Below are 13,864 nucleotides of genomic sequence, written 5' to 3' on the forward strand. Positions count from 1 at the left end.
TTTTCATATTTCGAATGACCACGGAATTGTTATTGTGTTTTTTTTTCGTATTAATCATTTTTAACAATTGAAGTGCAAACCAAAGTTTTTAATATTTCCCTGTAATATTTGAAACAAATTAAGTCACTTGCAATTCCAATTGTTGCAAATTCCGTTAAATATCAGTAAAATGTAAAGTAGCAAGTATTGGTACATCATCTGTCATAAAGATGTTACAAACAAGACATGTGGATTGTTTATTCGTGTTCAGTAAGCTCTTTTTTCATTAGAGCGTGCGCGTCGCTTGCAGCGAGCCCGCGGCCCCTACGCCAAGATTGATGGCTGTACGATGGATTTGTTCTATTCGCTTTCTCTCATCAATCATTCGCGGATATTTGTCCATGTCTCAGGCTGTTTATTTCAAATAGATTGCAGGTCTATGGTACTCGCGGTATAATGTTGTGTGATGTTCCCGTTTTTACTTAAATCTAAAGTAAGACTATGAGGCTTTGAGCGTTACTCAAGGTAAAAAATGGTTGAGGGAAGTACACGAAATTACAATAATCAGAAAAAGTTATCGAAATTTGATTGTCAAATTAGAATATCGCTGTTTTATTCATTTTCTTACCTTTTTTAGACATGTTTTTTTGTTTATTTGAACGGGCATTGTCTAAATATTTTTAAAAACATTAGTTACTATAATTTTTGATTGTAATTCACAAAAAATATTTGTATTACATTATATTTACACAAGTATCAGCATATCTTCGAAATTTAATTTTATAAAATATTTTCAAGCTTTTCATCGGAGCGCAAAAGGCAATCTCATTATATTGAAGAGGCACCAAAGCAGATTTGTATTTTGAATGAATCACGACCGTGGAGGGTCCGGGGACATGAGTGGTCCGATTTGTATTATATAAAAGGCGGAGTTTGAACTGAATTCTCCGGGGAAGAATGCTTGTCTAACCTCAAGCAATATATTGTACGAACGGCCTTAAAAGATAAACATTTTTAAGCAACCTCCAGATAGTATCTCAGGTAGAAAACACGAGTAGACAATTCTCTCAAGTTTATCGTATTAACTTATCTAAAACAAGAAAGTAAATAAGATTTCTAAACTATCATATACTGTAAATGAATTACACTCTTCATTTGCGTTATACGTGCAGTGTGTTTGAACTAAGAATGTGTATAAGCCTTCGTTAAATTAATTAAATTTAGGTTACATCGAAATTGCATATCATTCGTGATATTAATTCAAGATGTTTGTTGCAGAGTCTCTGTACCCGCGCTTTGTGGAGCCCGTGCCGAATGTAACAGTGACAGTCGGTCGTGATGCGCTCCTGGCTTGCGTTGTGGAGGACTTAAAGGGATACAAGGTAAGCAGTGTATACAAAGTGAATGGATTTGCTTTGTCACTTTTAGTACGGATTATAAGATTGTCTCGGAAAATGTTGATACGAATTTTTGAACCTCTAATTAAAATCATAAAAAATTTAACAAATTACAAAATGTATGTCAAAATTCTTTAAGCTAGATTTAGGGATATATTATACTTATTACATTCAGCAATAGAAAACGTAAAGATATGTAAAGTCTCTAAAATAAACCTTGTCGTAATATTAAAACGTGTAAGGCCTGCAGTGAAAAAAGAAATTTCTCAATAAAGGTAAAGATTTCACAAAACTAAACCTTTCTACATTTATTTACAGACGTATTTACTAATTGCAATATTTTAATCGATGTGAATATATTTAAACCCATGCAATCTTCTAATGTAAATACCAAAAGATTATATGCATTTTAAATTCAAAATAAAGCCAACAGTTGCAACTTTGCAATGTCGCATTGCTATTTATCAAAGCCCGCTTTGCACTTAAGGCGGTATAATCACGCGATATAAATCCAATACTAAAGTATTACATAACCCAGTAATCTAATTTCATTCAGCCATTAAATAATTAATAAAATCTATCAAATACGTAAAGTGAAAAATATTGACACAGTTAATAACTACAATATTTCAATCGATAACTGTACAAGGTCAAAGATCTGTCCCACCACTGGCTGATAGAGGCTCAGATATCTTAAAAATGACGTCATTGTCAGATAAGGGAACTAAATACGACATTTCCATCACATATTTTATATGTTGGATTGCTATCAAGCAATTTACAATCTGGTGGGACAGGCCCTAAATGTATTATTTTTTATTTTATAATAACTTTTATAATAAACCTATCCTATTGTTAAATAATAATGCTTAATATTAGATTTCCTTTCACGATTTTAAAATCTTATCTATGTTTATAAAAATGGTTAAATTAAATAATTTGTTTCAATTCTGACATAGTTACACACGCCATCTATGAATATAAATAAACAACTTTTAACTGTGCTAATCCCGCAGTGATTCGGTCAGAGTAACACTAAAGTAAATCAAAATATAATTTAGTAGAGATTCCTTACAATCATTGTTTGAAATCCAAAAAAAAGTAAATAGTTGACATTCTTAAGTTTAGACTTATAAAAATATCAGTGAATTTTTCCCTTGATGTTATTAATGTAAAAAGGGGTGGATACCATACTAAATGGCACCGTTCTGGTAATCCTATTGTCGGGCACTTTACTGCCTGAGGGCTGTGATTATTTTGATATATAACACTGTATATCAAACGTACAAAGCATACTCAAGCGATAAAAACCATTATTTAATTCATTTCGTTGTATGAAAATTTCTTTTAAGTTTTTTTACAGAGATTCGCTCATACACTAAAGCTCAAGCCCGCTAACTAAAATTACATGCAACTTCATCGGTGCGGCGCAGTAAAGTTTTAACAAGGCAACTTAATATCACTTTGCCCAGTAGCACGATTCACCAGTTATTAATCATGCAGGAAGGCTAGTTAGCGAAATTGGAGTGTCGTGTAGTGTGGCGAGATTTATATGGCATAAGAGGAATTCTCCGGAGACCGAGTTTCAGCGGATAATTTAATATTCTTAAAGCCGTAAACAAGTTAACCCTTTCACAATTAAGCTCCTGTTTAACGCCCCACTTGAAGATATTGTTATGAACGAATAAAATTACTAAAATTAATTTGTTTAAAACACACTTTCCAATGTTATATGTATATTTAAAAAAAATTATAAAAATTATAAATTCCTACAAACCACAAGTAAACATCGAAATCTGTCATAAATAAACAATTTTTATTTGAAAGCATAAATAAATTACCAGCAGTATAGCAATACAGTACAGCAATACATACTTTTAATGAAGTACATCAACTTGGCGGAAAATAAAACGAAAACTCATTTGATTAAAAAGTTGCACTAAAGTCAATCACATTTCGTATCTTTTAGGTAGCATGGGTGAGGGTTGACACGCAGACAATCTTAAGCATCCATCACAATATTATAACGCAAAACCCGAGAATCAGCCTGTCGTACAACGATCACCGTTCTTGGTACTTGCACATAAAAAATGTTCAGGAAGTGGACCGTGGCTGGTACATGTGTCAAGTTAACACCGACCCTATGCGCTCACGGAAAGGTTATTTGCAAGTTGTTGGTAAGTATACAGAAATAAAAAGAACTGTTTTAAACGAATTGTGATATATAATATGTTAAGGCAATGCTTTATGTACTAAGTACATTATTTATCATAAAATATTATCAGTCGAAACAAGGACAATCCAAAAAAAGTATCTTTTTCTATGAAACCTATCAATTCAATATATTCGTGTAAAAGAATAAGGAATCTACTTAATTGAAATCAAAAACCTATAATGTCATTGTTAAAATAATTCCTTTTAAACGACAATGTTTTTATTATAACACACACGTTGTTTACAAAGGAGAGGTTTTAATTTTTTGAAAATTTGATACATTTTAATCGAACAACACATTTCCTATCACTTTTAATATATTTACTGTAATTGCCTAAATTATTCATAATTTTTCATCAGTTCCGCCAATGATAATAGACAATATGACGTCAACCGACATGGTGGTCCGTGAAGGTATAAACGTGACAATGTACTGTCGAGCTACTGGCTACCCCGAACCCTACGTCATGTGGCGTCGTGAAGATGGACAAGAGTTTAATTGTAACGGAGAATCCGGTAATTCATTACCTATTTTCATACCTTAATAATAAAATAAAATAACATCATGAAAAAATGTGCAAATTATTTCAACGCATATTATTTAGTGCCCTTTTTGGTGTAAAATGATACAAAGCAAACGTGTAAAGTCTCTTTAAAATTAAATGTATTTCGAAAAACGTGTGTTTTTTGTTCTTTTGCAAGAATTATTTATTGAAAAAGTATTAAAAGGCACATTCGGAAAAAGTATCCGTAACTTAACTGGTTAAAAGTAATACAAATAGGAATGAACTTAAACTTTATTTCGATTATTTTTCAGTAAACGTAGTGGATGGTGAAAATTTGACGATATCTAAAGTGTCTCGACTGCACATGGGAGCTTATTTGTGTATAGCATCTAACGGGGTGCCGCCCTCGATTAGCAAACGAGTCGTCCTCATGGTTCAATGTAAGTATCACAGTCATTTCTTTTTAAATATGTTAGAAACATTAGTTTTGACTACCTGAAATAATTTTCATCGCATCTATATCGCTAAACGTCCACTTTTTTAAGTTACATCTAAGAATTTCAATTACTTAAAGCAAGCAATAAAAAAAACCCATAAAACTGCGACATCATCAGAGATAATTGTAATCAAATTTTTACTGCCTTTAATTTACGTGGAATAGCGAGCACATTTATAGCGCCTCATTGAATCGACCTCAAATCATCCGATCATAAGTACGTCAGTTTTTTTCACATCATTTCGTTTTGGCAGTACTTAGGTTTGAGAAATATTATTTTTCTCGAGGCGGGCGCCGTTAACGAGTATTTACGAGACGGGAGCTCTACCTGACGGGGTCTTCCACGGGCTCGTCCGTAATTGCACCCAATTAGAGCATTATGCTGACGTGAATACGACACGAGGGCGATAATGGTGATTCTGTCTGTGCCCCGCAGTCTCCGCAGGCCCCTTCTTCGTCTCGACCGACGCTTCTCGCCTTGAAAGCCAATGAGATGGTTTTCTTTTCCTTAATTCACGTTTCTCATCTCAGCTACTTTTTCCCCTTGCCGTTTCTAATAGGTGACGTTGAATGTTCACGTAACTTTCACTCGATTAACCCACAACACTTTATTATAATGAAAGGCAGGTCGGTGTCATTTAATGCCGTGATGTGACTTCAATAATCCTTACTCAATTTATTAATATTAAAGGAATTTATGCCTTCGAAAGTAAAAATTTTGATTTTCCTTGTTTAAGCAAATGCATTCTGAAAGTAAAGCTGACCAGTTATATATACTTCATTGGCTGCATTCAGGGTATCTCTTTGATCTCATATCGAGCGACTCTTCGCTTTAGGTGGGGTGAAATGTTAACGTTCAGATTAACATCGGCGCAATCCTCATGCACGTTACGTTACCACTAAACTACCGTATGAGCTTTGTAATACATTTGTTGAATAGAGAAATTTTAACCTAGAAAGTGTAAAATTAGTTTTAAGTTTTAATTTTATTTAATTTCGTACTTAATCTTTGTTTTACAATTTAGTCCCACCAATGCTGTCAATACCAAATCAACTGGAAGCTGCCTACATAGGACAAGACGTGACACTGGAATGCCACACCGAGTCATATCCAACATCTATCAATTACTGGACAACCGATCGAGGCGACATGATTATATCAGGTTAATATAATACTTTAATTATCAAAAACAATAGAACATAAAAATTATTAATTATTTTTATCTTGTTTAGTAAATTATTTTGTGTATCATTCATATTTAGTAATGTTTTAGGAAATAAATATATTACTTCGCTAACTGACGACAGTTATAGTCGAATAATGAAGTTAACTATAAGAAGAGTGTCAAATAAGGACTTCACATCATATAGATGTGTTGCGAAGAACTCACTCGGGGAAACTGATGGATTCATTCGACTTGATGGTACTTCTTAGTTAAATATGATATATTTTTAATCCAAAACTCCTATAAATTAAAACAACTGTTAATGTTCTTTCAGAAATCCCTGCTCCTTCTACAATCAGTACTACAGTCAACTATGTACCGACATTTCCTTACAAAAAGAAAGGTAAATACTTTATTTTATAGTCTAGCTGTTGCTCGCGTCATCGTCCCCGTCACATTAAAAAAATGTAAAAAATTAGTCTATGTTATTCACTGATGCCGTAGCTTTTTAATGGTGATAGAATTTTTGAAATCGGCCCCGCAGTTTTTGAGTGATATCAATATATACAAAAATACAAATCATTCCTCTATAACATTAGTATAGACAGAACATAGATTATTTAATAACACTGTTAAGTCTGTAATTATTGACTATGAAGTCAGATGCAATACACACAGTTATAAATACACGAGTTAAAAATAGCAGTGTAAAGTTCAGAATCCTCGTGCCGTTTATAAATTTATCGCACTTGTGTAGTCTAGGAATGAAAAGGTCGATGGTGGTTTTTGTATTTATTGGTTTTGCCTCCGTGGCCGAATGCTTGCGAAGAATTGGGTCGTTAGTAATATTGTGGTAAAAGCAATTTTGTTTACTCTTTGACAATGTTACCCGTTATTGTAATTTATTTACATTGATTTTCCCTTTTGTTAGACCCAAATTACTTTTAAAATTAAAAATACATCCGTAAAAGAAATATATTTAGTAAATTCATGACCGATTGTTTAACATTATTTAGGCAAAAATAAGAATCGATGGAGGGAGTCTTCAGCCGAAAACCGAGTTATAGGTGATTATGAAGTCGAAGAATGGAAAGATATGGGTAAGTATGGTTACTTTGCTTTAACAACATTTAATTAGCATTTATTTAAGGGTGCTTGTTGAAATTGTAAGGCAAACCCTCAGTAGTAAAGACGCATCAAAACCTTAAACAACAAAGTCATGACAAGTATTAATGAGTGTTTGGAAAGTAAATTATCCATTAACAAACCTTTTTAGTACTAAAACATGACTAATTTAATTTTAAAAAGAAAATAAATTGGATTGTTCATCCTTGCATAATACTTTCTTCCTTATATAGATTACGAGTCCACGCAATCGTCCAGATCTGCAGTTCAACGGGCTACCTTAAGCCTTCTGATAACAGCATCATTATTAAGTTGACAATTAATGTAATTATTTTAATAAGTGCCAATATGATTGTGTAAGGCAACGAAATGACAATTGTCACAAAATATTGTAAACACTATGTAAATATAAATTTCAAATAGTTATGATCGGTTAAAATATGTTTTGACGACTAAAATATACAAGTCGTTAATGTGGTAGCTAAATTCTATCTCCATTATCACTACTATTATGAAGCTATTTTTAGTTTTAAAACAGAGAGCTATAGTTATTTCAGTTTAAATTAATTGAAGTTAAAATGTTGTACAAATTAGTCTTCGCTCCAAATAAATACGTAAAATTAAGTTTCTTAATAATTAAAAGACTGATAGATTTTATGAAACGTGCCATATCTAAGCCATTAAACACATCATTAGATGATTAAAATTTAGTATGTATTATCCGTAAAATATATCCTAACCTGCCGCATGCAGTGTTGTCATTAAGCAAAGCCAAAGTGCAGATTTAGTAGGGAAATCAAAAAGGAACAGCTTAGGTCCAATTATCCCTACAACACTAAACGCGGCAGTTAATCTTAAATTGTGATATTTGATCCATAAATTGTTTTTGCGTACAAAAGATTTAATTAACCAAAACATTTATTGAACTAAGAAATGTGAACCAAGCAAATACCGTTTTATTAATGGAAGTTTAGCTACGGATGTTCTCCGTTCGGGTTTTTTTGTCCAATAAGATTATTTTCCCATTGGGACAATTGATTCAATGTGTACGAACGGCCCAATGGTAAAAACACCACTTCAGAGGTTAATAATCAAAATAACTGGTCATATCGATTTTAATTTATTTACAAAAAAAGAGAAGAATTAAATGAGTTTTATTTTCAAAACATTGCGAACTTTTTCTTCATACTATTATATTTCTTCTAAAATACACTAAAAATATAAATTGAAAGAAGAAGTATATGATTTAGCCCCTCATCATACACTTCAACGAGCTGAACAAAGAACTGTGAAATCGTTTCGTGGCTCATTCACTATTTCTTTATAAAGTACATATAAACTTAGAGATTGTACATATCATGTAAATAAATTAATATTTAAATAGGACGTTATTGCAAAAAGAGACAATATTGCGTGCTTTGTAAACAGAGTAGTATAGATAACTGTAGTAAAAATGTATAGATAATTTTGCCGTAAGCATATTGTAAAAAATGTACAATAAGATTAAAGTGTTGTTTATTTGACTTGAATAGTACAGATAAAATCTCCACTGTTTATGCCTGTAGCACACAGGTAAAGCGAACGGAAAGCGACTTCTAATGCAGGTCAATCAAGATAAACTTTGTGCGAGGATTTTAACCTTACATGCATTAACTTTTGTATCAATATTTAGTTCGCTATGATTCCTGTTCGCTTTCGCTGTAGTGTGTTAAAGGTCTAAACAGAATTCTTCGACGGATATTTGCAGTTAACGTAACATCATTGCTTCTTGTTAGCTTCTATTTACATGATGGTAGATTATAAAATTTCTATAAATAAGCTTCCCTGTTGAAGGATCTATAGAAAATATAGGCATCGTTACTGTTAGCTGTTTATCTATAATGTTGATAAATAAAAAAATAAACTTTTCTAATATATTGTCTTTTATTAAATAAACCTGGAAGATAATTTTAGCTGCTACATGGGCAGCTAAAATTAAGGAAGGTTTAGCCACTGCCTAAGATAATTTTATGATGATGATGATACTCTAAAAAGGTTGCATCACGAAGAGTTGTATCATTGGAAAGTATAAATGAATTGTGCAGAAAACTAAAGCATAGAATGAAAAATTGTTCCTCTCAATTCAAAGGAGACTTACTACTGAAACAGTTTTTTATAGAAATATTATTTTGATAATATTCCAATAGTTAAAACGAATAAATTCCAAGTCCTGGTGGAGATAGGACAAATCAAAACACTATAATAATTGAAAGCACTCATTAGAACATACGTGAAAGAAATAGATGAAAATTGTATTTTATTATTAAGAATAACTTGCCGCATTCTATCGATTTTATGCAAAATGCAAGCAAGCTCTGTCGTAAGCAGGCTGTTGTTATCAAACTGTAAACTCGGCTCATTTCGTCTTCGAACAAAGCTGTTACATGAATCATTAATTTTAAGATGTGCCCAGGTAGCAACTTCATTCAAAATTGTATATACATATTACAAATTCACTGAACATAATGAAATGGTAGCTTGCTTACTGAATATTACGTCCAAGTTACTTAAACTTCATATTACTTTTTTGTTAACACTTATTCTATCTTTTACATCTATACAAAATTGGATGACGTATTTACCTTGCTGATAACGAAAATCGCGTTTAAATTTTTTTGTCTGTCTGTCTGTCCACAAGCCGCGTTGTTCAGGGTAATCTCTGAAACGGCTGGACCGATTTCGTCGGGACTCACACTGGAGGGTAGCTGACATGGATAAGCATATTATAGGCACTTTTTTTTAATTCCGTGCTGTCAAAATGGCGTAACGGGTGGTTCAAATTTGCGCTAGAAAAGTTTGCGGCGATAGCTCGTAATTAATAAAAATCGAGTGACATCATTACATTTTAAATATTGTCTTCCTTTTACATATAACCTAAATAAGTTAGAAATAATACATTGTTTCGGTTTATTTTATGATAATATTATTCTAAGGTCACGTGATATTGTATAGGGACTTGTGTTGCAGCTTTTAATAAGAGAACGCCTGTCGACTGGAATATTGTCACAGATATTTTAATACTGGTGGGATTAGCTGCTCACTTAAACAGAGGCGGCTACGCTCCGCGACGTCATATCGCAATACAATGAAATGCAATTCTTTTTCTATGGAATAATATTCAACGTCACATTTTGCTTTTTATTTGCAATAAGCTAGAAGAGCAATGATTTTCTCTAACTGTGGATTATTTTCATTTTATGTCTGGAATGTAATCTTTAAATCCTCTGAGATCGCTAAGGTTTGAAGATATTGATGAAGGGGACTGAGATCTACAAAATGCGTATACATCCGTCTGCATTAAGTGCTATGTATAAAAAATAATCTACATAAGGTATTTTCACCGAAAGTGTTCAGACAACAATAAATGTTGTACAGGACGCCCTTCTTTTCTTTAACCGTAAACTGTCCGTAAAATGGTATTTAGCGCCTGAACATTCTATAAGATATTTTAACATAACCTCAAACGTTACTAGTTCTTTTACCAACATTTAATTAATACGTTTCAATATTTTCCATTCAAAAATTATATTAAAATAATGTCTATCGTAATTAATTTCACTTTAAAAGCAATTTAATTTTACCTTACATTGTATTACAGTTATAAAGTTGACAGAATCAAATTCGAATTCGAATTACTTTCTGGATAAAGCTTTAAAACCAGGTAACCTGATTAAAAAATACTATGAAAGATGAAAAGCTGTCGGTAAAATATTTTTCTTTCACAGCCGAAGGCGCAGGACGCGAAATGCAGTATTCCATTTTCTCGACGTAACTACGTTGCGCGTTCCGAACAATAAAATGCTTTTAAAGCATCAAGCGACATAATTCCTGTATATAAATAATTCCAGTAAAAATTTCAACACACCTGTATGAACAATGTAGCTAAGTTATTTTCAGTTTTTGTGAAACTCTATTCAAGTTCCTTTTCATTAGATAATTAAAGTTAAAACAAGATTATTTTAGTATGTTCAATAAATAGGTTTTTAATGGTTTAGAAATAGATTTCAGTAGGTTTTTATTACAAATGTTTTCGTAAAATAAATCTTCCTAAACGTTACTATAGTAAGGGTTTTAGAGAAGTAAACGTGACAAAGTAAATTTTGAGGGACTTGCTTCCAAGACAACCGAAGAAGATGAAGTATGTTTAATGTATGAGGGTTGAATATATGCTTTGAAACAAGGCAATTGGAAAAAGCTTTGTTTAAGTATGGAGCTCTTTGAAGAAACTGTTTGCTAGAAACTCTTGTTAGATGTAATATTTTATTAAACAAAACGTAATAGTTACTTTAGCCTCTAGTCAAAGCAAAAATATCTTAAAAAATGTAGTTTTGCTGTGTTTGATATTTTGAATGAATATATGCAGTTACTAGATTGAAAAATTGCTAAACATGTTTTGCTGGGCACGAAATGCAAATAAAAAACCATATCTACGCAAATTATGAAACAAAATTTTTATCAAACAAAATGTATTAACCACAAACACATTTGTATGCTTTATACAACTTTTTGTTTATTGCTACACACGTTTAATTTAAGGGTATTTTAAATACCTAACTCGTCTTAAATGCGATTAATGATTACTTGAAGATTTACTTAGTGACAGATTACGCCTCTTGAGAGGCAGGGGCTTCGCCTGGAAAATAAAAAAATGTAGTCGGAGTAGTGTCGACGGTTTACGGAACTCCACTACAAGTTACTAGAAGTATACTAACATATACAAAAAAAAGATAGAATAATGTGATTTTATTTCTAAAATTACTCTAAAATTTCCACACAATAGGATCCTTCTCGCAGGCGCACATCAATCACTTCGACACGACTTTACGTTGTTTGCCAAATGGATTATAGGAAATCGAGAACCCACCTGATGGAGGTAAGTGTCGGATATGCGTCTCCTCATATTTGTTTGGAATATAAACCTAAAAGGGTTTGATGATGTGGGTATATTTATTTATAACCTTATACGTAATCTTACATACAATAAAATAGACAAAAGTTATATTTACCTAAATCTAGGAGATGATGACGATTATTTTCGTAACAATGTTAGTAGAACGAAGTTAAGACATTCACTGAGTTTATGTTTATTTTGACATGCTCTTATAAAAATGTATTTTTTCTCACATTAACACGGTCAAAGATTCAATTTGTCAAGAAGTTAATTTAGTTTACATTTAGAAAGGGCAGACACCTTTTTTAAATTATGGCACAACTGTTTAGTCGCGCTTTGATTCCTATGACCGTATATGGCGTGCGCACACTACATGCTTTTTAGTTGTGCAACTAAACAGTTGAAAGGGCTGTGAAACAATCGACAATCGCACAACAGTTGTGTGATAGTTTAGTCATAGGCGTGCGTCTGCTCTTAGAACCAAAAAACGTACAGTATAAATATTGTTGTGACAATTTCTCAACATCGAAACAGGCAAGTAAATGTACTGTACTTACCTACTAAAAGACTTGAATGGTTTAAAATACAGTACGGAGGATACTGTATACTTCCACGTAGTGTATCAGTTCTGGATGGTCAACTGCACAGCATGCAGTCGAGTATAAATGTAACATGAGCGTTATCGCTTCCAATTGGATGGTGGCGAGTCTCAATTGTTTCTGTGCATGTAACTATGAATGAATTGCACAGATTGTAAAATGAAACAAAGTTTATTTTGTTCCGTTAAATCGTTTTTGATATTAATACTAAAGTATTTGTGTAATTTATACGTGAACATAAATTTAATTATGCTTCTGAAAGCCGTATCAAGGTATTGAAATTTAAGTTTCATTTAAAAATGTTTACTTGAATGAGAACCGAAAAATCTTTTCCATTACAATAATAAAAAATGTCTACGTATTTTTTAAGAGAACCATTAAAGTAATCACTTATATCTGTTGTTGTTCTAAAAGGTTTTACAGATTAAAATAAAAAAAATATTTTCTTAATCTATAGAAATATTTTTATAGTATAGATAAAATAAAGAGATAGCCGACCATAAATATCTGCATATGTAAATACTTTTGTTATCTTTAATATCAAAAATATTCACTTCCTCTTTCTATTCTTACTATTTTATTTTCTATAGATTAAGAAGTTATAAATATAACGTAGATAAAAATAATAAAAACATTACGCATTAAATCTCACATATATCTTATTTATATTTATATGTATAAATATAGTATATTGTGTAATATGAAAGCAGAAAGTTAAAAGCCCCGGTTTATCGTTACTTTATTGTTTGGAAGGAGATAAGCACGTGAAGGATTAAGGTGCGCCGCAAACTTCCATGGAGATAAAACTTGTTTGTTAGTTAAATCCCTTTCATTACAAGGATTTTGCTAAACGTCTGCTATTTACCAGGTGAAGTATAAACAATATCGATCTAAACAAAACCTTCATCTTTTCTCTTAATAAGGCAAACTTAGTATATTAAAATAGTACATCTACAATTGCGGACGTCTATGGGCAGCAGTTGCTTTACTATTTCGGCGGTTTCAAATGGCCGCTTGCTCGTTTGCAACCGTATACTTTAAAAAAATAATTGTGTCCTTTATTTGTGTTACTTAAATCGAGACGAGAATTGAAATATAAATAGTTAAACGAGTTACTAATTTATTACTGCAAAATACTACCGAATACTGTGGTGTACGAAATAAAAGACGTGCGTGTTGTCCAAGATGTATAATCCGACTGAATACAATTCTCCAATATTCACAGGGTATAATAATATAAGTCGTGTTATAATAATTACCAGTTACCTACATTACATCCCTCCATGTTTATTTTACAATTACACTCTCAAAGCATATACATTTTTTTCTAGTAATATTGACGAAATCAATGCTCCCTTAAACTATTACACTATTTACATTTTCCTTATTTATTACAATACTGTCCTTAAAACTACCATTTAATATTTAATAACAACAAAACCATAACAGAAT

General features: G+C 31.9%; 1 protein-coding gene across 1 annotated transcript; it reads left to right on the forward strand.

Moving 5' to 3' along the window:
• Positions 1-1,244: 1,244 nt before the first annotated feature.
• On the forward strand, positions 1,245-7,199 carry LOC106104063 (lachesin-like). Its single transcript, XM_013284001.1, has 9 exons — positions 1,245-1,361; positions 3,346-3,553; positions 3,951-4,106; positions 4,408-4,536; positions 5,618-5,755; positions 5,867-6,016; positions 6,093-6,161; positions 6,775-6,858; positions 7,117-7,199. Exons 1-9 carry the CDS (start codon positions 1,245-1,247, stop codon positions 7,197-7,199), a joined length of 1,134 nt encoding a protein of 377 aa, XP_013139455.1.
• Positions 7,200-13,864: the final 6,665 nt, after the last annotated feature.

This window comes from Papilio polytes, unplaced genomic scaffold, assembly GCF_000836215.1.
Source record: "Papilio polytes unplaced genomic scaffold, Ppol_1.0 DF823691.1, whole genome shotgun sequence".
NCBI classification, from domain to species: domain Eukaryota; kingdom Metazoa; phylum Arthropoda; class Insecta; order Lepidoptera; family Papilionidae; genus Papilio; species Papilio polytes.

What these genes read in the sequence shown, in the direction of transcription:
- LOC106104063 (XM_013284001.1), top strand. Translation starts at nt 1,245, where the DNA reads ATGTTTGTTGCAGAGTCTCTGTACCCGCGCTTTGTGGAGCCCGTGCCG. An exon ending in AGGACTTAAAGGGATACAAG is followed by an intron (nt 1,362 to 3,345) that starts GTAAGCAGTGTA and finishes CGTATCTTTTAG; the next exon opens with GTAGCATGGGTGAGGGTTGA. An exon ending in ATTTCCTTACAAAAAGAAAG is followed by an intron (nt 6,162 to 6,774) that starts GTAAATACTTTA and finishes AACATTATTTAG; the next exon opens with GCAAAAATAAGAATCGATGG.